Source organism: Danio aesculapii, chromosome 8 (genome assembly GCF_903798145.1).
Source record: "Danio aesculapii chromosome 8, fDanAes4.1, whole genome shotgun sequence".
NCBI classification, from domain to species: Eukaryota; Metazoa; Chordata; class Actinopteri; order Cypriniformes; family Danionidae; genus Danio; species Danio aesculapii.
Window position 1 is genome coordinate 30756779 of NC_079442.1, and position 25942 is coordinate 30782720.

General features: G+C 34.4%; 1 protein-coding gene across 1 annotated transcript; it reads left to right on the plus strand.

Moving 5' to 3' along the window:
• The first annotated feature begins 9662 nt into the window (after nucleotides 1-9662).
• Nucleotides 9663-24643, plus strand: porcnl (porcupine O-acyltransferase like). Its single transcript, XM_056464389.1, has 13 exons — nucleotides 9663-9879; nucleotides 12170-12343; nucleotides 14808-15000; nucleotides 15087-15130; nucleotides 16601-16782; nucleotides 17939-18069; nucleotides 18194-18319; nucleotides 18410-18510; nucleotides 20573-20649; nucleotides 23390-23453; nucleotides 23660-23745; nucleotides 23854-23964; nucleotides 24094-24643. Exons 2-13 carry the CDS (start codon nucleotides 12208-12210, stop codon nucleotides 24190-24192), a joined length of 1350 nt encoding a protein of 449 aa, XP_056320364.1. The 5' UTR covers nucleotides 9663-9879; nucleotides 12170-12207; the 3' UTR covers nucleotides 24193-24643.
• The last annotated feature ends 1299 nt before the right edge of the window (nucleotides 24644-25942 follow it).

Below are 25942 nucleotides of genomic sequence, written 5' to 3' on the forward strand. Positions count from 1 at the left end.
TAAACTCTCAGGTGTGGTTGCCAGATAAACTCTGTAAAAATCTGTAAAAGGTAGACATATTTACAGAACAACATGTGAATTTCACTATTTAAAAATGATCAACCAGTTTCAATCAGTATCAAGGCAATGCTGCAGTTTAAGGGATAGTTCACCCAAATGTAAATTATGTAATGTAATGTAATGTAATGTAATGTAATGTAATGTAAATCTGTCATTATTTACTCACCCTCCAATCGGTCTAAACCTATTTGAATGTTTTCCTCTGTTAAACTCAAAAGAAGATATTTTGAAGAATGTTGTAAATTTTAGCCATTGATTTCTTTGTCTATTATCGATTTCTATTTCTTGATTTTCTTTGGCTATCAACAATAGCTACCAGTTTCCAACATTCATCAAAAAAAATAATTTTCAGATTTTTCAGCAGAAAAGATACTCATGAAATAAATTTAGAATGAGTATATGGTGAGTACATTTTCACTATTGGAGGAACTAAAACGGTTACAAGCAGTTGTACTTTTTTATTTGCCAAGAACCACCATATAAACAGAAGCATAAGCACTTTTGTATTTCATAAAGTAGTTTCAGACAAATATTAAATATAGCGCTATAGGAAACAAATGACACTGAATGCAGTATTATTTTATATATAAATCAATTTAACAATATAGAGAAAATATAAAATAAAACTTTTATGTATGTAAATTACGTATATAATAACAAAAGATGTAAAATAATAAATTGCTGTCACTAAAATTATTCTAGGGGGGAAAGATGTACAAGTATACATCCTAATTTTAATTTTGGTAATTTTCTTTTGTTGGTGTTTTATATTTATTGATATTTATATTTCTGTTGTCTAAACTGTGTTACATAATATCTAAGCATGGCACACTTTTTTTTTCATTTGCAAGAAATGTTATTATTAATTTACAAATGAAAGCAAATGTTGTTTTAGCCAAACACAAAATTATGGCCTGTAAATCCTGAGAAACTGAAGATATTTAGTTTTTAAATTTTATTTTTGATTTAGATTTTCTTGCACATTTAACATTTCTAACATTTAAAAACATTTCAAATAAAATGAGAAATTCTGCCTTGGCAACTAACAAAAAAAATCTTAATGTTTATTATATTTAATGGGGCTGTATGTACATTTTTGACTCTTTTAAAGCATAAAAATACTATAATATGTTTGCAGATATTTCAGAAACATGCCAAGATAACAGTCTTGTTTATCTGAAAAACAATGCTCAAGTCAGATATTCTGCTTTGAAAATGCACGTTTTCGGCTGTCTTTGTTTTGGTTCTTTTAACCCGCCCAATCCTAGTTTAGCCAATTATATTTCAGCACCCGAGGTTGCCTTGGTGTAAAACCACATATTTCATTCATTCATTCAGAAAGGCTCTTAAAGCATGCGTCCGTGATGAAAATGCAAACTCCGGTGGACAATAGAAAACTCCAAAATGAGACACAGATTCAGAGTTCCATATAAGGTTATTAATTAGCAAATAATATGAATATTATAAATGTAAACATTAGGTGAGCAGGTTACATTGTAACCTCATGTCCTAACAACACGCTATGTGATGGGATACGCAGTGATAAGCAATTTGGCTGTTTGCACCAGACGAAACATGAAACATTAAAATTTTATTACAGCCACTCAGAAGCACAGAATATGCACTCACTCACAAAATGGTAAGGTTTATAATCTATTTAATACATATTAAACATTTTTAACATAATTAAATGTAAATACTGAATCACTGATATGTGTTGGCCACAGTTCTAAAGTTCAATTTCAAACTCTGCTGCTGCTTTCAGAGGTATGGCAATAAATGTCATGTAAAATGCCATTCAAACTCACATTATTAGCATTTAACACTGAATAAAAGCACATGAGGTCTACCTAAGGAGATCTGCAAGTATTACTGCAAGTAATAGAAGCTGTTTCTATACAAATTTCAGGTGTTGGTTAGAACAAAAACTCCTTTTAATATGGAAAATAATCCTACTATCGCATGCCGTTGCTTTTATTTAGAACATGGTTTAAATCAGCTTTTAGGCTCGATAGTCACTCACTCCTGTTGGTCCTCAATCTGGCAGCTTGTGCTTGCATTTGTTTTGATCGAGGAGTGCAATACTTAGTTCAACCACTGAATGTCAAACTTAAATACTGCACTTTTAAGTATTTTTTTGTTTTATATACCTGTAATAACCCAGGTAATATGAGGGTAATTTACTGTCAACCATAGTCTTTGAGTGTAGAGACACAAACAACTTAGAATCGCAGTTGAGAAAGTCTGTTATAACAGCCCACGTATTAAAAAATCGGGTCTGGTTAAATCGGGCTCAAGCTCAAAATTACAGTTAATGTGTCTGATCGAGCTAGCCTCGGATACAAGGTGCACGGGCTTGGGTAGGGTTGGGTCCCAATCTAAGCTTTACACTGAACCAACAGCATAAATGTAGAGCTAAAGACAGTCGACTATTGCATCACTTGCACTGGAGCAAAAAGAAGCAGAATCAACCAAAAAAAGCTGATGTTATCCAACTAGAGCAGATGGGACAAACCAGAATAACTAAAGCCGACCAATAAGTGACCATTATCTTGATGTATCCCAAGCTTTATTGTTAAAATCACAATAAGCAATTTATCTGGACTTCATCCATTTTCTCTTCTGGGTTATTGCATAAAAACACTCACAATATCATCAAACACATTCAGTTCACTAGTACACTACATCCCAAATCAGCAGAGACCTTTTGGCCCATACAGATATGATCAATTCCTCCTCTCCTCCATTATTGAGCCAAAGCACTCGTAAATAAGGGCACCTCTCTTCTCTCTGGAGGGCAGAGAGGCAATAAGCAGAGCTCCCTCAGCCACCCCGAGGGCTTCAACCCACGTCCTCCCTCCAAGGGCAGCACAGCGCACTTCATTTAATTACCCAGCATGCCCCGTGCATCGCCATCTCACATCCGTGTGAGGCAAACACATTGGTTTGTAATTAATTTTGCTGATGTGTGTCAGTCACGTCGCGCACAGTTCTCGCTGGCGCTCCAGATTGTGGAGGTTCAGGGTGGAGCTGCGATTCAGGGTCTAATTCATCAAGGCCTGTACCTGTCTCATATGGGTCACTGTGGGGGAAGGGAATGAAGGAGGCCTGCATAGGTTTGGTTGCTGGGAATGAACAAATCCCCAGGTGTATCGATCAGCAGAGCTGCAAGGAAAGAGTTGGTCTATAGGAAGGTGGAAATTATAATGGCTCAATAAAATGGAAGTAGCAGCAGATTTTTTTTCTTCGATATTGTAACGTATAGCTAGGTATAACAGATTATAGGAGAAGATGAAACTTTAGGCACTTATAGTGAGTTTTGTGGTATTAATAATTTATTAGTTTATATAATTTTTAAAAATTGTCTACCTCTTCTCTCAACCCAGGCTCATTCTGAAAACGTACCGCTATATACATTTCTGGAGAGCATCAATTACGTCCCAGGAGCTACATTTTTTGCAGTTTTTGTTTTCACAAATCCACCAGAGGTCGCTGTGTACGCTTTTTCAGATCTCAAATTTCTCTGGCAAGTTCCATCACGTAAATCCACCAGAGGCCACTGTCGACTGACTGAATGACTGACCGATCAACTGACCCACCCTCCTCCTTCCCTAAACCCCACCGACTGTTTTCAAAAGCAATCCAGAAAAAGAAAATCCCTTGTCTGATTTTTACCACGTTTTCAGATTTTACCACATTTTTACCCTGTTATTTACTTGTTTATATTATTTTTTGGGGATTCTGTTTTTATTTTGCCTGCTTTTTTAAACCGTTCTTTGCCGGACTCAAACCCCATCGTCATGGTCAACTCCTTTTTGCATCTCAAGTCTGCCGACGAACATGGTGAACAGACAAACTGGTAAACGGTGGGAAAGCCATCCATAAGAAGGTAAGCCATCATACTGCCCCGTAGCGTTTGTTTTAAAGACGAAATGCAGCCATACGTACTCTGGTTACATAATTCACGATCTCCAGAAATGTAGGCTACGTTTTCAGAATGAGAATATGCTGTCTTTACTGATGGCATGAGGGCAGGGCAACCTTTCAATCACACGAGTACAGCTATATTTCATACATCAATGCGGTGCTACTCATGATGCAAGTGACTTTTGCTAGTTTCAGCCTGGTGCAGGTATCATTTTCATGTAGCTATGTAGTTTAAATACCAAATGCATTTGCATCATGGGCATGCTGGTCTAAAAAAAATAAGGTGTGTTAAGGTTGCTTATTGCACACACAAGGATGTGCAGTATGATACAAACATCTTTAAATGTTAAAAAACTAAATTATTATGTCTACATAAATTTAAAAAAAATGTCTACATGTCATAATGGATAGTCATTGCATATCTCTTTATCCTCGTGCATGAACAGATCTGTTTCCTCAATAGTGAAGCGTTCAGTTTTTCTGCTTACAAAGTCTGCCATGTAAATAGTGAATCCGCCATTACTCCATCTAATTACTCCATTAGGTAACTTTAAAATGCATTCAATTATAAAATAAAGCAAGTAATGAAAAGAAATAAAAGAGACAAGCATACAAACACTTCCAAGAATATACTGCACAATGGAAGAATTGCAGAGATTTCCCCATGAAACATGAGTTTGTTTTAACAGTTACATTGAACACAAGCTGTACTGAATACTATAAACACTGAAACTGTGCCCACATTTTCAGTACCACATTAACATTCATTTTACCATCCGCTTTTAAAAAATCTTTAAATTGAAGCAAAGCAGTATAGAAAACTCTGAAATGACAAAGAAGGCTGTATATGGAAGAGTTTTAATTAGGATCCCATGAAACATTGAAAATGCCATAACTTAATTTGTACACCAATACTTACTTGTTTTTAAGTCTTATGGAGATTCATTTATGTCCGTTGCTGTTATTAGGAGTGGGCGAAGCTAAAGATATCTTTCAGTGTGCCATATATTCTTTATGGATTTGAATGTGCCTACAGCTTGCTGCTACTCTCTGATTGGTGGAATTTTCTGCATAACCTCGTGGGTAGTTTTACTTCTGCTCAGATTCCATGAATGTTTTTACTTCACACTCTTAGAAATAAAAGTACAAGAGATATCAATGTGGTAAGATACATGTTTGTGCCCAGAGGATCCATTTTGCTTACTTAAAGGCACCGTAAAGTACACTTTTATATACTAATGCCTAAACAAAAAGCATTCTGTTCTACATTTTTCTTTTTTGAGAAACCTTTTTTTTTTTAACTTTATTGTTTTTTAGACATTCAAACACAACAACTTACGATTTTGGTCCAACAAACATTCACACCACAACTGACAATAAAACATGCAATATACAAACAATCCATACATAAGTATAGTGATGATAGATCAATACAATAAAAAAAATGACAAAAAAAAAGGGGGGGGGGGGGATAAAATAAACACAATATTAAATAAATAAATAATCTTCTGTTTTAATCTAAATTAGTCTAATCCTCTTCAATTTAACTATTTCTTGCAGAATTTATGTTTCTAAAATAATCCATGAAAGGTTGCCAGATTTTATAGAATTTCTTTTCTTTTTTAGGGAGAATCTGATTTTCTCCAGTTCCAAATGTTTCATTACATCCCTCATTAGATGTATATATGTAGGAGCAGCTTTCTGTTTCCAGTTTAATAATATTAACCTTCTTGCTAGTAGACAGACAAATGGAACTATATTTTGTTCAGTACTGTTTTTAGCTTGAAATCAGTAATAATAATTACTGATCTTGAAATCAGTAATATATAGAACTGCTATGCGGGGATCTGGATCTATCGGCTTTTGAGTATGTTAGAAAAATATTTTCCCAGTAAGATGACAGTTTTGGGCATCTCCAAAAGATATGGTTCTAGCCCACACCGATTACAAAATATCTTACTAAGTTTTTGTTTGGACAATGTAAACTATGTATTATTTTAAATTGTATGAGGCCATGCCTTGCGCATACCGACGATCTGTGGATCTGTTCAAGGGCTATCTCCCATTGCTCATCGGTGATTTCAACACCTAAATCTGCTCCCAGGAGGATTTTAGGTATTCTAAAGTTGCTGTGTTTGTTAACTGGAAGAGCATTCCATATATTTAATACCTCCCTTTTTATTAGGGTCACATAAAGTTATCATTTCCATTAATGACTGATTCGGGGAATTAGGGTAAAGTGGGTTGTTTTGTTTAACAAAGTTTCGCACATGCAAATATTAAAAAAATTGGACCGAGGGAAATTGTGTTTACTTTGTAGCTTCTCAAATGAATGAAATATTTGATCAATAAATATGTCTATAAAATTATGAATTCCTTTTTCAAACCAGTCATCGAATAATGTATTTTAAATGAGGGAGCAAAGGAATGATTTTTTTGTGATGGGACTTTGGAGGTAGCCAGCTTGCCTTTTTGAGAAAGTTTTAGAGAAAATTACAGTCATTAATATTTTCTGTTTTAAACCACATATCAAACATAAGACGTCAAACATGCTTTCATTCTAAAAAAATGCGTCTTTGTAAATGCAAGAGCATTTTGCAACTCCCTATATAAAAGAAGTCCCTTTATGATGGTGCTTTGAACATGGCTGACACCAAGTTTAGAGTTGTGACATTTTGATTGAATTATAAAGTTAATTAAATGAACATTAGGATCTACAACATGCCTTAGATTAGAAAATAAATGACTATAGGCTTTCTTGCTACGTGAACAACAGCGACATCCAGCGCACAGATGTTAAAACTACACTTTGTCAAATGGGGGGCATAATTGGTCTAATTGCGTCATAATACTGTGCAATAAAAAATAAGTATTGTTTTTAACTGCTTTCCTCCTATTTTTAATTTGACAAAGTAATAAATAAATTATGGGGGATAATAAGTAGATCACGTTGCTGATTGCTTAGTCTTCATGGAGGATTTTTACTGAGATGCTGGGAAATGCACACACATTTTCTTTGCACTGTTCTTGTGCATTCTGCCGTAATCACCATCCAATTTCCCTCGATTATATGCACACGTGACTTCATTAACGAAATTATTTAATTAAATATTCGCGACTTACATTTAAAGATTCTTAAAAATCATTTAAATTTAGCATTTCCAACATTGCTTTCAGCTGACGGTGGATGCTGTGACATTTGCAATTACAAAAGGTTTCCCAGGAACAGCAGTCTTGCATATGGAACTAAATTTAGACTGAGCTTTGTCCAGTGTCATAAGAGGAATTACCATGGAAACAAGTGTCAGTGTTCCTCCTGTGCCTCACTTGTAGCTCGGTGAGAGGCATTTTTCTTCCTGTCACGTCAAAACACCATGACAAATCATTAAAAAAATCAATTTAATAGCGTGGGTGTAATTAATTCATCGAATCGAATGCTCGTTAGCAAGAGTTACATAGGGCGTAACCTGACTGAATGTTGTTTAATAACAGAAACTACTGATCTACTGGAATTTACACGCACAACCATCTCTAGGGTTTACAGAGAATGGTCCAAAAAAGAGAAAATATCCAGTGAGCGGCAGTTCTGTTGGCACAAATGCCTTGTTGATGCCAGAGGAGAATGGCCAGACTAGTTTGAGATGATAGAAAGGCAACAGTAACTCAAGTAACCACTCGTTACAACCGAAGTTTGCAGAAGAGCATCTCTGAACACACAACATGTCGAACCTAGATGCAGATGTAGCAGCAGAAGACCACACCGGGTGCCACTTCTGTCAGCTAAGAACAGAAAACTGAGGCTACAATTCGCACAGGCTCACCAAAATTGGACAATAGAAGACTGGAAAAACGTTGCCTGGTCTGATGAGTCTCGATTTCTGCTGTGAAATTTGGATGGTAGGGTCAGAATTTGGGGTCAACAATATGAAAGCATGGATCCATCCTGCCTTGTATCAACGGGTCAGGCTGCTGCTGGTGTAATGGTGTGGGGGATTTTTTTTGGCACACTTTGGGCCCATTAGTAACAATTGAGCATCATGTCAACACCACAGCCTACCTGAGTATTGTTGCTGACGATGTCCATCACTTTTGATCACAGCGTACGCATCTTCTGATGGCTACTTCCAGCAGCATAATGTGCATGTCATTAAGTGTAAATCGTCTCAGACTGATTTCATGAACATGACCATGAGTTCACTGTACTTAAATGGCCTCCACAGTCACCAGACTTCAATCCAATAGAGCACCTTTGGGATGTGGTGGAATGGGAGATTCGCATCATGGATGTGCAGCCGACAAATCTGCAGCAACTGCATGATGCTATCATGTCAATATAGACCAAAATCTCTGAGGAATATTTCCAGTACCCTGTTGAATCTATGCCACGAAGGATTAAGGCAGTTCTGAAAGCAAAAGGGGGTCAACCCGTTACTAGTGAGGTGTACCTAATAAAGTGGCCGGTGAGTGTATATAACGCTATGTACTAAAATTTTTATACTTGCACCAAATAATCTATGTTTTACTTATAGCAAAAATATGCTATAGGAACTGTGTTGTATTTATTGAAATTAATTAATTGATGTTAATGTAATTAATAATACAGTTACCCAGGTAGCAAAGAATTCTGACCCAGATTTGGCATAAAGCTGGCACAGCAGGCATTTGTCCGGCACTGGCATACAGCATGTGGTGCCAAACATGGTCTGGGTTTGGCAGAGATGGCATGTCTTAAGGACGTCACATAAGACTTGGGCCAGATCAAATGTAGTATTTGGCCTAGATGTTACAAATGTATATGTGGGCCATGTAAGTTTAGCCTATTTTGACCTACATTTAAAATACATTTAAATTAGTTTTGAGTAAAGACAAAAATTCTACCAATCGGGTCGCTTCAAGGAAAAGCATGGCCATAAAGCGAAATGCTTCATGGGTTTATCAAATTCATTGCAGTCATGACACGCCAACATATCTGGCCCATTTCAGGCCCAGTTATGGGTTGTTAATTTGGGCCAGATATGGTCCATGTTTGGGCCTTGTATGGAAGCCAGAATTGGTCCAATCATGTACCGTAATTCACTGCGGCATGTGGGCCAAGCAAAAGCTGATTGTGTTGGCCAGGTCTGGGCCAGAGAAATTTTGCTATGTGGGTAACCTTATAATTATACACACAGGCCTTGTGTTTTCGTACTGCGAATGCGGGCCTGTATGTGTGCGCTCATGTTATTGCTCATGCATTGGTGGCAAATAGGCTATTAGGCTATGTTAAATAAAAAAATCACCAAATTAAATTATATAGCACTCAAAAGCCTGGCATTTGTGAATACAACGAAATAAAATGTCTTTGCATACTTAACTTTTTTATATGAAACTTTACAGATTGTTTTAGAACTCATGATAAACCGTCTTTCTACAATAAGCAACGAGCAATCCAATTTCACTAGAATTGTTTTTTTTTTTTAATCTAATCTTGAGTGATTTGATATCATAAGCAAGAACGGGTTAGACAAGAGAGTATATGGGAAATTTGAATGTGAAATCCTAAAATTGACTTTTGAATGGGTTTATGGTGGATAAATAAATAAAAAGGAAATCAGAAATCCTTGCATGTATTGTCAGTGCATTTCCATAAATCTGTTGTAGGCTCTCCAACTCCTCCACCGGCTCTGCGCAGGAAGTGAACGGGGAGCGCGCGCGCTGGAATCAAGTTTGGTTGAACTCCGGTATGTTTATTTTTACACGACAGCGGTTGCGTTTATCCACACAGTGTTGCAGATGTTTATGATCTCGCTAACGGGATGGAAAGAACACCTGGATGAGCTGGACGACACGATTTACTGGAAATAAATCCTCATCCTACTTCCGGGTGTGAGCTTGTGCTGCTGCTTGAGATCGGTAAGAATCATGTGGAAGAGCAGCAACGAATCTTCCTTCAGAATCTAACTAACAGTTATCTGGTTTGCTTTCGAGACGCTGCAGAAACACTTTAAAGTGAGCTTTAAGTTGGTGAATGTTATTAAATTATCATTTTGTTTTACAAATGGCTGCATATCTATGTAAGAGGCGGGAGCTCAAACAAAAACCACATTCCTATACGATAGAATGAACGGATCAACGTGCGAAATCATCGAAAGCTTGCCTCATCCTGCTCATGCAGATGCATTATATAATCTCTGTTTAAATGTGAAGGGCTGTTAAACTGTTTACATGAGCACAGATTGGCACAGTTATCATTCAGAACATGAAATGATCCTTCCAGAATCCTGTCTGAATCCTGGACCAATAAGGATTTTAAGGCTTTCCTCTTTGGGCCAGTTGTTTAGATTATATTATTATTATTTATTACATATTTTGGTTTATCATTTTCATTAGCTTGTTTGCTAAATGATACATAAAATAATGTAAAACAAACAAGGCTATAATAATAATAAATACTGGATATTTAAGTGGACATAATTAATTCCATGGCAGATATGTATTCACAAACACATTTTCTGGGAAAAAATATGTACTATGTAAGATAATTAATGTTATAGAAATTACTAAGATATTGAGGCAAATTAAAACAAAAATTAATGATTTAATTATTATTTAAATTAATATTTTTTTATATGAAGCTATACAATATTATATCTGTGCATATACATTAGATTAGTCAGTACTGAAGCCAAATCTGGAGCTTATCAAACAAAATAACTTACGATAACGGTCCAAAAACTAGCACACCGAAATTTATGTTATAGAAAAATATTTAAATATAAATTTTTTAAAAAGAGGAAAAATCAAGAGAAGCTAAAAAAAAAATGGAAAATTTTTAGGTTGTAACTTGAAATTTTAGGAATATTAGTTGAAATTTTGTAGGTTGTAATTTATTTTTTACATTTTTATTTGCAATATTTTGCTTGAATTTAATTGTATTTTCTTTCCATTTCTAAATATGTTTGTTGACTAAAATATAATTTTAATAAATATATCGGTTTAATAAATCTGTTTTGTTTAAATGCACCAAAATACATTGTCTATATTCACTGAGATGGTGGTGTACTCAGTTATGCTGAGTACTGTATAAATAACTGTGTTGTGTTGTGTATGTGTGTTAGGAAAGGATGATATTTGATAGAGATACAGCTATTTGAAATTCTCAAATCTTAGAGTTAAAATAATTCTAGTTACTGAGACAGTCACCATCTAAATAAGAGGTGCGCAAAGTTGGCCCACGTTAATTTGGTTTGGCCCACCATCCCATCTGAAAAGAGAGAAAGAGAATGATGAGTAGTTGGTTGGAGTTTGGTTGGCCTTTGACAAAGTTAGCCATTTCTAATTTAACGTAACCTTTTGATTTTTTTTTTGTTTAATTAAGGAGCTACAAAAAGCCAACTAAAATTAATAGTAATTTAAATGTTGTAAATGAATCAGACTTTTAAAGTGTAAATTCTGTTACATTACAGATGGAGGACTATGCACAAGACATATGAGCAAATCAAGGCAAAGGCAGGAGCAGTTCAACTAGTGTATTCAATATTGAGTTCCATTGTCTTATTAATGGGATTGTTTATACTTTTAATATAACAAGTTGATTGTTAGGAAATTGATACATTAGGAAATTACACATGGCAAGTTTAATGTTATACGGTTTGGTTTATTTAACTTTGGCCCTCAGTCGAGTTTGGTTTACGGCCCCTTATAATAAAAGGTTTGGGCACCTCTGGTCTAAATTAATTGATATTTATTTAGAATTTTTATATATTTACTGTAGGAAATTTACAAAAAATACAAATATTTTTAAAATCTTCATGGATTTTTGTTAGAACATAAGATCCATAAAACATAAGACTGGTTTTGTATATTACATGCACATACATGTACATTTTCATTAGAAAATGATGGCAGTGGTGCAGAGTATTACTCATATAAAATCTTGATAGCATTACATTGTTAAAATATTTAAATCGGCTCATTTTCATCAAAAAAGGTCTGTGCATCTCTAAAAAGCTATTGTAATCCCTGCAAATATATGTACAAGACCAACAAATGTATGATTTATCTGCAATGGCGGATTAGCTCCAGTGACATTTCTAGCAACAGGCCTAAAACTGTCCCAGATCAGCCTCAGGCCATTCTTATTGTTGAGCCTGTGATAAAATAACCCAATAACTAAAGAATCATATAATACTTCTTTCCCTAGACCCCAGCTGTGTGAAACAGCATTCCAGAGACGTCACTATGGATTCCTATGGGCGTATGGAGTTCCTGCACGCTTTAGTGGAGGGCTGTGTGTTGCCCACTGCCCTGCAGGGTCTTGAGCAGGTCTGGCAGCTTCTGCTGGTCTGCCTGCTGTGTCGGGTCATCTGTAGACTAGGTGAGTCCATCATCCACAACCCCTGCCCTCAAACACCTGCTGGACTGATACAGACAGGACATGTTTATTTATATCGAGCATTTCATTCACAATGCTAATTCTGAGTGCTTTGCATAAAAAAGCGATTTGAAAAGAATTATACAATAATCAAAAAAGACGTAAAAGAAATAAATAAGTAAAAAGGATTTAAAACTAATTAAAAATGTGTTAGAATAGTTGGAAAATACACTATTTCAAGTGACTGTTGTTAAGTGAGAGTTTAAAACAGTGAATTTAACGTTAAAGGGCACCTATGATGAAAATCAACTTTTGTAAGCTGTTTTCACAGAACTGTGTGTAGGTATAATGTGTCCACAGTCATATTGGAGTGATAGAATCCAAACAAGTCTCTTTTTTTATTTCTTGACGTTAAACAGGACCCAAATTCCAGTTATTTTGCGGTCCACCACAACGTGACGTAGGAGTTCGGTTTTCCCCGCCCACCAAATTGATTGACAGGCGCCATGTTTCTATAATAACATGTATACACATGTCCACAGAACATATTTATAGGTTTAAGCGTGTTTGTGTACTGCAAATGATATTTGTGTGAGACTAATCATTTCAGAAAAGCTTAAATAAACTCCACCACAAATACATGAAATAAACTTTAGCATTATAATACTATTAGTATTTTTGACTAATTAGCTGTATTTCAGCTTCATCTGAGTCTGTCTCTGTCACTGTGCTGTTTATCTAACATAAGGCATGATGAGGAGCAGACACGCACGTGGGAACAGTGGGTGGAGAAGCAGCTCGTTTTCATTTAAAGCCACAGGGTACACAAACAGCTACAGTATACTCAGACACCAAAATGGGCAGATTCTGGAGGCGATAATAAATAATCAGTTTTAACCCATAACTTAATAGGCACATTCTGGAGACACCAAAGGCTTTTTTCACATCTTGGAAAAAAGGGGTAAAATAGGTGCCCTTAAAATTTTAAAAGCATTTTTTATTTATTTATTTTTTTTAGAAATGGAGGAATGTCATTTTTATTCACATAATTTGTGACATTGCCTACATGGTTACATTCACTATATTTATTTATGTTAAAGCCATTAATGTGAACATTGTTTAATTGTACAACGTTGGGCAGGATTTATTTTAAAAAGTGAAACAAATTTTTTAATTATTTAAATTATGAAATATTGCAGATTAGTAAAAATAGAAATTCAGAGATACAATTTTTGGGGCATATCGGACAGCCCTGGTACAACTTCATAGATAATTATACAAAGTAAAGTCACATTTCACAGATGAGTACTAAGAACTGAATACATGAATGCAATCGGAATCAATTCTGCTTTTAAAATATGTGATCATTTAACATTGCTGAAGATGCTATTTACAAACAAGAAGTTATTGAGTATTGTTGTGGATTCTGATATAATTTTCATATAATCATTATCTATAGATAGTTAATGTATATTATAACTATATTAAAACAGTTTTAAAAAGAGAAAGATGCATGAATGGATCATTTTTACGTCGATTTCTTTATATATTTTTGTTTAAAAATGAAAATTTCCAACTAAAGGTTACATTTATCCGACAAGTGCATGTTTGACTCGTTCGACATGTTTGAATGAATTGAATCAGAAGTTGATGACTATATGATGTATGTAAGAAATATGGTGTCATTACATTTAACAAAGATAGATAGATAGATAGATAGATAGATAGATAGATAGATAGATAGATAGATAGATAGATAGATAGATAGATAGATAGATAGATAGATAGATAGATAGATAGATAGATAGATAGATAGATAGATAGATAGATAGATAGATAGATAGATTGATTGATTGATTGATTGATTGATAAAAGGCCGTGTATGACTCAAATTTAATTTTTATTTTTTATTGTCAATGTGTTGAGATTTATAAGGATTTCATGCAGTATGTAGAGTAATTAAATTACTTTTCGAAAAATAACTTATACACAATTTTAATGATGTAATTCATTACTTTTTTTGAAGTAAAAGTGGTTCTTCTAATTGACTTGATCTAAATGGTCTGTTTAGTTTATTGGTTCTTTAATATATTGAGTTCCTAGGCCATTTACTGATTTGTAAACAAGTAATAATACTTTCCAGTGTCTTCTCATTTTAATTAGAAACTAATGTTTAAACACCTAAAGGCTTGCTCTGATATGCTACGATTGTCTGCTTCTGGTTCCATTCCAGTAATCCACCCTGTTGGGGATAAAAGCACAACAGAGTTTCCCTTAGTCTTCACTAGAAACAAACCATCTAATTCATGCATGACCCAAATGCTTCTTGTATAGCTAATGCTATTTGTCATGTGTTTTATGTTGAACACTTTCCCTGTTGATCTTGTTATCTGCAGCTCATGTTGTGGAATGGTCCATCTGTTGGGTCTGGAAGCATCAGGCTAATGCTCGTGTGTCTCTTTGACAGGTGTCTCGTGTCATGTGAAGCATCTGAGCTCGCTGGCAGGCGGTCTGTATGTGCTCTACGTGTTTTTCGAGATGCACACGATGTGGGTGATCATCCTGAGCCTTCTCTGCTACCTCATTCTACTCCTCAGCATCAACTCCAGCAGCCGAGGGGTTTTCCTCTCCCTCGTCATCCTCATTTACATGCTGATGGGGTCCGCCGTCTACTTCCAGTCATCATTTTACAACTATATTGTTGTTTGTTCATATTTAATACATATTTTGTTCATTTACATTGTAGGGAACTACATATGATAGATGCAGCGACCTGGCATAAGATGAGAGGTTTGTCTGTTATTATCGATTGGTTTTTAAGGGATTTTCAGACCAAGAAAAATTCTTAAAGATTTACAAATCTAATTTTAAAAGAATAGCAGATTCCACACCACAGCTTTGGGCTATGCACAGTGGGCAGTATGTTGAATTTGTACACTCTATCAGCTTATATAGAGCTTATATATATATATATATATATATATATATATATATATATATATATATATATATATATATATATATATATATATATATATATATATATATATATATATATATATATATATATATATATATATATATATATATATATATACATATACACACTTTTATCAACTGTATATACAGCTTGACTTTATCTATTTTATAAATTAGATGAAATGTGGTGATACTCTTTATATTGATATACAATTGATGTTATAAGTGAAAAATAGCAGAGGACATAGAATGAGCTGCTTCGAGTAAAGTGTGTAATCTAGTATGTACTAAACAGTAGTCATACTTGATGTTAAAGCACAAAATGTAAGATTTTTTTCGTTACAATATACAAGAATCACACAATGTTATGTATTGTGCTGATTTATGTAATTGACTTCTACAAAATGTTTCAAAGATGGTTCATAATCCAGAGAAATAATGAATTTTAACCATGCCCTGTGTCGCCATGCTAATGATGTCATATAGCAGGGGTCACCAATCTCGATCCTGGAGGGCCGGTGTCCCCCCAGGGTTTAGCTCCAACTTGCATCAACACACCTGCCTGGGTGTTTCAAGTATACCTAGTAAGATGTTGTTTAGCTTGTTCAGGTGTGTTTGATTAGGGTTGGAGCTAAAATCTGCAGGACACCGGCCCTCCAGGAACAAGTTTGGTGACCACTGTCATATAACTGATTTTCAGTTTGGTTTTATAGAAAAAAAGAAACACCATAGATGCTTTTAATATCTTGTGCAGTTCATTTAACTGGACAGAACCACATTATAGCAGAACCCTAAAATGTACAGCTTCAGATGTTTTATGTCTTCTACACGTGAATTTTGTCACTGTTTTGTAGCATACTAGCCTATAGGTATCCTTAACTAACATACTGATACTAACATCTAAAAAGCTTTATTTTAATTTCACTGGACCTTCAATGGCTTTTTGCCCTCTGCTGTTAACAGACTTCTTGAGCATTAAATGCATATTGTGCTGTATTCTTCAGTGCATAAATTATATTTCAGCGGTACATTTTTCATCTGTAAATGTTAGAAGGGCAAGAAAACATTTCCATTTTGCTGCCAGGGGTGGATGTGCCTTCTGTATGCAATTTACTAGCCACACAGGCAGGGTGAATTTCTAAAATGTATTTCAAATATTTTTATGTATTGTGCTTGATGTGAACAGGCTTTTAATCTGCATATTTTAATGTCTGCTTCCTCCAATGACACTCATGGGCCGTGCATTACATGTCCTGTACTGACTGATGTGTTCCTGTGCAGGGTCCCAGATGGTGGTGGCCATGAAGGCCATCTCTCTAGCTTTTGACCTGGATCGAGGCGCTGTGTCCTCCTTTCCCACCCCGCTGGAATTCATGGGATACCTCTTCTTTGCGGGAACAGTCATCTTTGGCCCATGGATCAGTTTTGCCCGCTACATAGATGCAATTAATGGCCGTAAAATGGTAACTACTTTAATTGCTTTATTCTTTTATTATTATCTTATTTTAGAGTTAATTCTAAATATATATATATATATATATATATATATATATATATATATGACCTCATTTGGTCAATCTGTCTTCTTTGTAAAGGGAGCCAAACTGTGGAACGATTTACCTGTTAGCTTAAAATTAGAAAGTAACCTAAATATTTTTAGTAGCGTTCTTAAAAAATGGTTAAAAGCAAAACAGCAGTGTTTGCACAAATAGTCTACTGTTAGTTTGTTGGATCATGTCGCCTTTGCTTTTGCTCCAGTAATTTTATGCAAAGAATTATAATGATCATTTTTACAGATGTTTTCTGTTTTTATCAACTTTTCTGTCATTTATTTTTTCATTTGCTGATTATTTTAGTAACTTGATGATGTTAATATATTACATAGGCTATTTTATGAGGAGATTTTACAAGTCTTTTGTTTTTATTTAACCTATTGAAAATTTACAGTGTCATAATAAATACAATTATTAAAAAAATGAAATTGTTATTATATTGTCGCATATAGTTAACTATTTATGTGATGTGGGTAAATGATGTGTTTCAATCCGGCTACCAACTCAAGTATATTTCAAACCTGCTATTTTAAACTGCTATTTTTTTTTTTTTTTTTTTTTTTTTTAGTAAAAATAAATCATGGAGTATTTTAAAACTAATATATTGCATTTTAAACATATAATAAATAGTTTTATTTTAATAAGTATGAGGTTGTTGTTTTTTTTTCCACAGTCACAGAAAAAGTGTATTTCATACATTATACAAAGTGTAAACTGTGTATTAATTTCAAAATAGTTATTTCTATGTAGTGTTTTGGTACTGTATAATTCTATCGTTGATTATTTAAAAAACTTTACCTAAGCATGCAGGGTCACCTCAAGTCACTGTATTAATCTCGCGCCTTTCGCTGTTCATATTCATTCAAAGCTTTTTTCAGAAATTGTTTTTATTCATATGCAGAAATTGGCATTTTAAATAAATTGAATGTGTTTTTATGTCAGATGTTCATCTGAAAAATAATTGTTTTCTTTGATGAAGAAAAGATAATCTTTATATGTCCTAGGCACGTTTCCATCAGCAGAGAGCTTTTTTTATTCAGCAAATATCTAACTCTGTCTCCTGCAGAGCCTTGCCTGGTTGGGAAAGATTTCTCAGAGCTTTCTGAGTGGTCAGATCTGCCTGGTTATTTCCACATGTATTGCTCCTTATCTCTTTCCTTACTTCATTCCCATTTATGGAGACGGACATCCTCGAAGGTGAGCCGGTTTTCCCTCCCTCAGTGCCTCATAGGCTACAATATCCAGAGGAAATGAACTGGCTGCCTTGAATGTTTGTTTCATTGCCTGTTTAATATTGTCTCTATTATCCTTTTGTGCTCAGGTGGCTTCACGCTTATGAAAATGCTGTATCTTTCCACTTTAGCAATTATTTTGTCAGTTACTTGAGTGAAACAACAACTGTGATGGCAGGAGCTGGATTCTCTGAACACAAAGACCACCTCAAATGGCATGTAGTCATCTTTTTTCACTCTATCTTTATTTGTCTTTGTATAACTGATTTACTGAGACCTAATGTCAGGTGTTTTCTTTTTTAAAGGGATATTACAGTAGCCAAACCTATGAATGTGGAATTGCCCAGGTCTATGGTGGAAGTCGTCACGTCCTGGAATCTGCCAATGTCTAAGTGGCTCAATGCATGTATGTGGCTAGTGTATATGGCTACTACACCTGCTAGTAAAATGCATTTTGTGAATTAATCACAAATACACACACATGCACGTATATCCTATTTAAATATATATATACACACACAAGCTCAGCATAATTGAGTACACCCCATTTTAAAATTGAATATTTTTATCCATTTCTCAGTGAATACAGGCAATGTATTTTGGTGCATTTAAACCAAACAGATTTATTAAACAGATATATTTATTAAAATAATGTTTTAGTCACCAAACATATTTAGAAATTGAAAGATAAAACTCATTTTTTTGCATAAATTTCTGCGAAATATTGCAAAAAAAATTACAACCTACAAAATTTCAACAATTTTTCGAATTTTTTGCTTCTCTTGATTTTGTTTTTTTTCCTCATTTTTTAAATTTGTATTTAATATTTTTCTATAACATATCAATTTGGGTGTACTAGTTTTTTAACCGTTATCGTAAGTTATTTTGTTAGATAAGCTCCAGATTTGGCTTCAGTAGTGACTAATCTAATGTATATGCACAAATATAATATTGTATAGCTTCCTATTAAAAATATGAATTTAAAAAGACGGATTTGTGAGGGGTGCACTTATATATGCTAACAACTGTGTATGTATGTATGTATGTACGTATGTGTATATATAAATTAGATTAGTCAAAATAAGCCAAAACTACAGCTAATTTAACAAAATAACTTAATATCATGGTCCAAAATATAGTACACCTAAATTAATGTTAGGGACAACATTTAGTTGAAAATATGTAAGTGTCATGGTGGCGCAGTGGTTAACAAGATCGCCTCACAGCAAGAAGGTCGCTGGGTCAGCTTGCATGTTCTCCCCGTGTTGGCGTAGGCTTCCGATTGCTCCCACAAGTCCAAAGACATGTGGTATAGGTGAATTGGGTAAGCTAAATTGTCAGTAGTGTGTGTGTGGATGTTTCCCAGTGATGGGTTGCAGCTGGAAGAGAATCTGCTTCCGGGCATTCGGAACATATGCTGGATGAGTTGGTGGTTCATTCTGCTGTGGCTACCCTTGATTAATAAAGGGACTAAGCCAAAAAGAAAATGAATGAATGAATGATTTGTAAAACAAAATGCAACGTTTCATTTGATTTTCAATCTATCTTCATAATCTACAGCTCTGCACAAACGTTTGGCCAGCGGAGAAATTAAAATGGTCGTGCCCAACTGAGCCTGGTTTCTCTCAAGGTTTTTTTTTTCTTCACTTCCGCCTTTAGTGAAGTTTTTTTTCCCTCTCCGCTGTCGCCACTGGCTTGCATGTTTCGGGATCTGTAGAGCTGCGCATCGTTGGATTTGCTCTTCAATATTTGGACTCTCAGTAGTGATTATTAAACCACACTGAACTGAGCTAAACTGAACTGAACTTAAACACTACAAACTGAACTACACTGTTCCTATTTACTGTGACCTTTTATGTGAAGCTGCTTTGACACAATCTACATTGTATAAGCGCTATACAAATAAAGGTGAATTGAATTGAATTGAATAATGATGATGGTGACTAAGCTCTTATTTTAATTAATATAACTGTTTAATAAAACCATTTATTTAGTTTAAATGCACCAAAATATAATGTCTATATTCACTGTGAACTGGATAAAAATATTTATTTTTTGTGTGCCAAAATGCATTTTATATGTATAATTTACTTAAATTATATATATAATTTGGCGGTTCATTGCGCTGTGGCGACCCCGGATTAAGGGACTAAGCCGAAAATAAAATAAATGAATGAATTAACTTAAATTGCTTTCCATTATTTATTTTAAGCATGATGAGTTCCTAATTGTTACATTGTAAATTTGTTTTATGATGTAATTAAGTCATATGTTTTTGTCTTTATTGAACTTGCCCTGAAATATGCTTATATGGCAGTGAACAAACCAAATTGCCTACATTTTGTTTCACACTCGGCTTTAGCATTGTAAATTTGTGATCGTAATTGATGAAAACATTCTTTGTGTGAAGTAAACGGGGCCTAAATGTCATTCACTAATGTAAAATGTCCTCTGTATACTCTCTGCAGATGTTTTTAAAAGTGCACTCAAGCTCGGAACTTTTCCTGCCATCTTGGTGACCTACACAGCCAGTGCGTTGTTACATGTAAGTGTGATTTTTCACAGTGTTGGTTTGTTGGCACATATTCAGGTTCCATCTGTTTCAGCAGATTTCAGTTTGGTTATAGGTGCAAAAACACCTGAGCCAAGAAAATAATTTCCCTCTAACACAACAGCTTGGATAAAGATTGTTCCTTATCTCAGAACGCCATGACCCAGATATAAACTGCTGTCTACAGCTGGTGTGCACAGATAATTCAATCACGGCTGCCAGCTTATTCATTGTCATCTATGTAACCTATTGTACTTGCGCGTGTTTGGTTGTAAAGCATTGTGTGTTGCTAAGATAGTCATTGATGCTCCAGTTTGACCTTTAGAAATGCAAGTATATAAAATGGGATTTGTAAGGATTACAAGGTCTAGTAATTTTAGGTTTTCATAAATCAAAATGTCCCTGTTAAATAAGAGTGACCTGTATTTTGCTAGTCTAATGTAAATGTGAATGTGTTTGGTTTTTTGAGATCTGGATTTGAAGAAAGGACATGTGATTGTAGTGATGGATCCAATTTGGTCTAACTCAAGTACAAATAATCAAAAGCCTTCCCTTTTTTATTATGATTATTTTACAGGGTGTCCGCGGGGTCTTAAAGAGTATTAATAGTTGATAAATCAATTTAGAGAAATTTAAGGCCCTTAAAGTCTTCAATGCTGTTATAAGGTATTACATTTTCCATCATTTTAGATTATACAGTTGTATAATTATAGTTGTTTGCTAAAGTTAGAAATTTGGGATGCTATGTAGTTTATGAAATTGATAAAATCCTGCTATACTTGATGTCACCCTGCTTTGTTTACTGCAGTATTGAAGGCAGCACCATTATTTCTGCTGTTCTATAGGCGACACCTTCTGGATTAACATTTTTATAAAGTATATGTATAATGTTTTAGTTTAGGATTAGTTTCTTACAATCTGTATTCAGTGAATATATTTAAAATGTCACCAATGTTACCGGTTCAGACAATGTGGTGGAAAAGAGTGTTAAAAAAAGGTCTTAAAAGGTATTGAATTTTACTCTCTGATTCCTGTATATACCCTGTATTTTAAACGCACATAACATGATAGTAACAGGCCCGTAGCCAGCCTGATGAAAGAGGTGGTTCTTTTTTTTTTCTCAAAATGTGGCCCTTTTTGCAGTCATTCACCTCATTTTCTATTTAATTTAGTGGCGTTTTAAGCACTAGATTTAGCTGGATTAGCTTGTCGGGTGGTCACCATAACCACACTTTTTAATATCAAATCACTTTAATTGTCACATCGTCAGCAGCACGTGTACTGTGAAGAGTAAAAAGCTTTGACACAAAACAATATACAATTGGCAATGTTGACAGTAATACATAGAAGACAATGAATAGGTGTACACACAGCCTGACTGTTGGTGGAAAATGATTGTAGGCAATATTGTTTAAAGTAAGGATTGGTTAAAGTGCAATGCATGCTACATCTTGATATGCAGTGAGGGGTATGGAAGAGTTTGTTTGAGATGTGTTAAGCGTTCATCAGCCTGACGGTCTGTGGGAAGAAGCTTTCCTTCAGTCGGCTGGTGTGTGAGCGGATGCTGCGGAAAAAAAATATGTACCAAAATATTTCCTAAAGATTTTGTATAACGAAATATGAATAAATACTAATTTATTACACCATATATAAAAAATATATTTAAAAAATAGGAAATTTGTTAAAGTTTTAAATTAAAAACTGTAGTCTGTTCTCATTTGTTAGGCAAATAATAAACTGGCCAGTACATTCAACTTTCCTCAGTCAGAATTTGGCCCTTTGAATAATAACAAATTAAAACATACGGTCATTTTTTTTTGTTTCGAGAATAAAGTCGCAGATTTAGAATAAAAGTTGCTTGTAAAATGTTTTCTCTATTTAACAATAATACAGTTGCAAAAGATGACTTCAAATACATCATATTGCATGTTTTCTTGCACAGCTGGGTGTTGGGAAAAAAATTCTTGCTTGCATTTGCCAAAACTGATGAGCTGATGTCACACCCATGTGACGGCCAACATACTGCTTGGTCTTAAAGCCTTTTTAGATGGGTTGTTTTCACTATTTATGATGGCATAGCTCATATTTGGGACAAATTGTGGACATTTGTCAAGGAGGGGTTGGTCTTTTGAACCACCCGAACACCCCTGGCTACAGGCCTAAGTAATCTACTTATAAGAAAAATATCAGTGACTGATGTAACAGTTGATTGTAGTTGAGTGGAGACCTCTGGTGGTTCATTTAAGACAGTGCCCCGATAGAAATGATGCTAATGAGGGTGTGTTGTTAGTTTTTTTTGGAGGGTTTTTATGATATCTTATGTTCACCAAGGCTGCATTTATTTGATTTTTGCAGTAAAACAATAATATTTTGAAATATTACAATTAAAAAAATTCAGTCTCATATAATTCTTCAGATATCATTCTTGTATTATATTAGTATATTTTCTTTTTTTTAACATTTGTGGTATTTTTTATTGAATTATAAAATAAGTATTGAATATTTAATGTTTTCTATGAAAATCAATACATATTTTTTTCTAGGTTTTTTAAATTAATAGTAACAGCTTTTTGGTGCAATGGGTTTCTTTTGTAACAATATAAATGTATTTTACAGTATTTTTTTTATAAACTTGATGCATCCTTGATAAGTAAAGTGTTATTTTCTTTAAAATAATACTGACCCCAAAGTTTTGAACAATATGTATTTTCAGTCATGATTTGTTGTTTAACAGGGTCTCAGCTTTCATCTGGGGGCTGTACTGTTGTCTTTAGGATTCATCACTTATGTTGAACACGGTAAACAATTTCAGTTTATTAATGAATCCTTGCCAGCAATAATAAAAATATGCTTTCTTACAATCATTTATTAAATTAGATGCATGTCATGGAGTCATCATGACGACATGAATATCAGCAGACAAGAAAGTGTAGCATGTGTTATTGATGCCACATTAGCGGTCTTGCCAACAAGACTGAAATACTGTGTTTGTTTTCTCTTGCAGTTCTGAGAAAGCGCTTGGCTGCTATTTTCAGTGCTTGTATACTGTCAAAACGCTGCCCAAATGACTGCCATCACCAAAACAAGAAGGTGTCCTGTTGCTGTAACTTGCAACTTGAGTTTTTTTACCTGAATTTTTGCTAGAATTTCATATGGAGTTATATTTTTATATTGAGATGCCTTTTTTTCCTTTTATAGACTGTGTGGGTTTATGTGGTGAACCTGTTCTTCAGTGCTCTGTCAATATTCCACTTGACTTACCTGGGATCATTATTTGACTCCGAAATGGATGAAATGCATGATGAGGAGGTGAGGATTTTCATATGTTTTGTCACATGAAATTTATTTCAATCTAGTATAATCTAGTATTTAGTTACTAATAAAATATATTTAATTTTATTAGGATTCTTTATAACAGTATTTTTTTTTCACACACAGGGCTACATGGCCAGTCACACTATTCAGAAGTGGTCGGAGCTAAACTGGGCGAGCCATTGGGTGATGTTAGGATGCTTTGTGTTTTATTGGCTCATTTAAAAAATGCCATATTCTTTTTATAGCATTGAGCAGTCAAAGGACAATTCGCTGATCCTGATGTTGGATGATGGCTGAAATATCAAAGACTGCAATAATCAGCAGTCAGCATTTCCTCATTCACTCTTCTGACCCGCAAGTGGAGAAAGTGCCTTATGATTACAAGAATTATTTTTGTCATCATGTGATCATACTAGTTTTTTTTATTATTTCCACTGGATTTTTGCTTGAGCAATATGAAAAATATTAGTGAGTTCATATTACAAGTGTTTTTTTCTCTCTGTATGGCTCAATATAAAGTATAAACCATAGCCTCTTTCAATAGGAACGTTGCTGTTTTGGCTTTTACAGTTCATGCGTTAAATCTGAAAACATGTTTCATATTTTTACTGAAAGGTGTAGATTAGCTCTGACAAAAATATTTATTATTTTCTAATAAAAATTGCCAACATGACTATTTTTGTGTGTCGTATCTTGCATTGCTCAAGGACACATTAACATTCATTCATTCATTTTCTTTTCGGCTTAGTCCCTTTACTAATCAGGGGTCGCCACAGCAGAATGAAGTGCCAACTTATCCAGCATATGTGTTACGCAGAGGATGCTCTTTCAGCTGCAACCCAACACTGGGAAACATCCATACACACTCTTTTACACACATACACTATGCCCAATTTAGTTTATTCAGTTCACCTCTATAGCGCATGTCTTTGGACTGTGTGCCAACCCAGCCGGGGCTCGAACCAGCGACCTTCTTTGCTGTTAGGCAATTGTGCTACCTACTGTGCCACCGTGATGCCTGTCAAATTAACTTTTTTTGATTTTTGTTTTATACTTTGTATTATTTTTAATTAAATCAATTCTCATTTGTAGTTTTTTTGTGTTGTAATTGTTTTTGCCTTTATGGTTATTGTTGTTATTAATTAGTAATTAATTATTATATGTGTTTTGTTGTACTTTGTATACGTTTTTGTTGCTCTAATTTATTTTTTCAATATTTCTTTAAATATACGTACGATATATTTAAAAACACATCTTTATTTTCACTTACATTTTAATTATTTAGTTATTCTGTTTATTTTTTACATTTTCTGACTGACTTTTTTTCGTGATTTAATTGCTTCATTGTTGCTTTTGTATTTTTTTTTTTTTTTTTTTTTTTGCTATTTAAGAATGTTTGGTTTTTATCTATTTTTTCCCTTTCTGTTTTAATTTTACTTTGAGTATTATTTGTGATTTAATTGTTTTGTTGTTGCTTATGTAAGTTAAAACTACAAAACTTTTATATGGTGTGTTTTTTTTATTGCTTAAAGAAACAAACCGTAATATTCATTCATTCATTTTCTTTCAGGCTTAGTCTCTTTATTAATCAGGGGTCGCCACAGTGGAATGAACCGCCAACTTATCTAGCATGTTTTATGCAGCGGATGCTCATCCAGCTGCAACCCATCACTGGGAAACATTCATTCACAGTCATTCACACACAAACACTACAGACAATTTTAGCTTGCTCAATTCACCTATACCACGTCTTTGGACTTGTGTGGGAAACCGGAGGAAACCCACGCGAACACGGGGAGAACATGCAAACTCCACAGAAATGCCAACTGACCCAGCCGAGGCTTGAACCTGCGACCTTCATACTGTGAGGATATCGTGCTACCGTGACGCCTGGTGACCGTAATAGAAATTGTAAATAATAAAGTACATGTTTGGACCGTTTATTCTACACTACAGCACATATAAGGTTTGT

What these genes read in the sequence shown, in the direction of transcription:
- porcnl (XM_056464389.1), top strand. Translation starts at nt 12,208, where the DNA reads ATGGATTCCTATGGGCGTATGGAGTTCCTGCACGCTTTAGTGGAGGGC. An exon ending in TCGGGTCATCTGTAGACTAG is followed by an intron (nt 12,344 to 14,807) that starts GTGAGTCCATCA and finishes TCTCTTTGACAG; the next exon opens with GTGTCTCGTGTCATGTGAAG. An exon ending in GCCATCACCAAAACAAGAAG is followed by an intron (nt 23,746 to 23,853) that starts GTGTCCTGTTGC and finishes TTCCTTTTATAG; the next exon opens with ACTGTGTGGGTTTATGTGGT.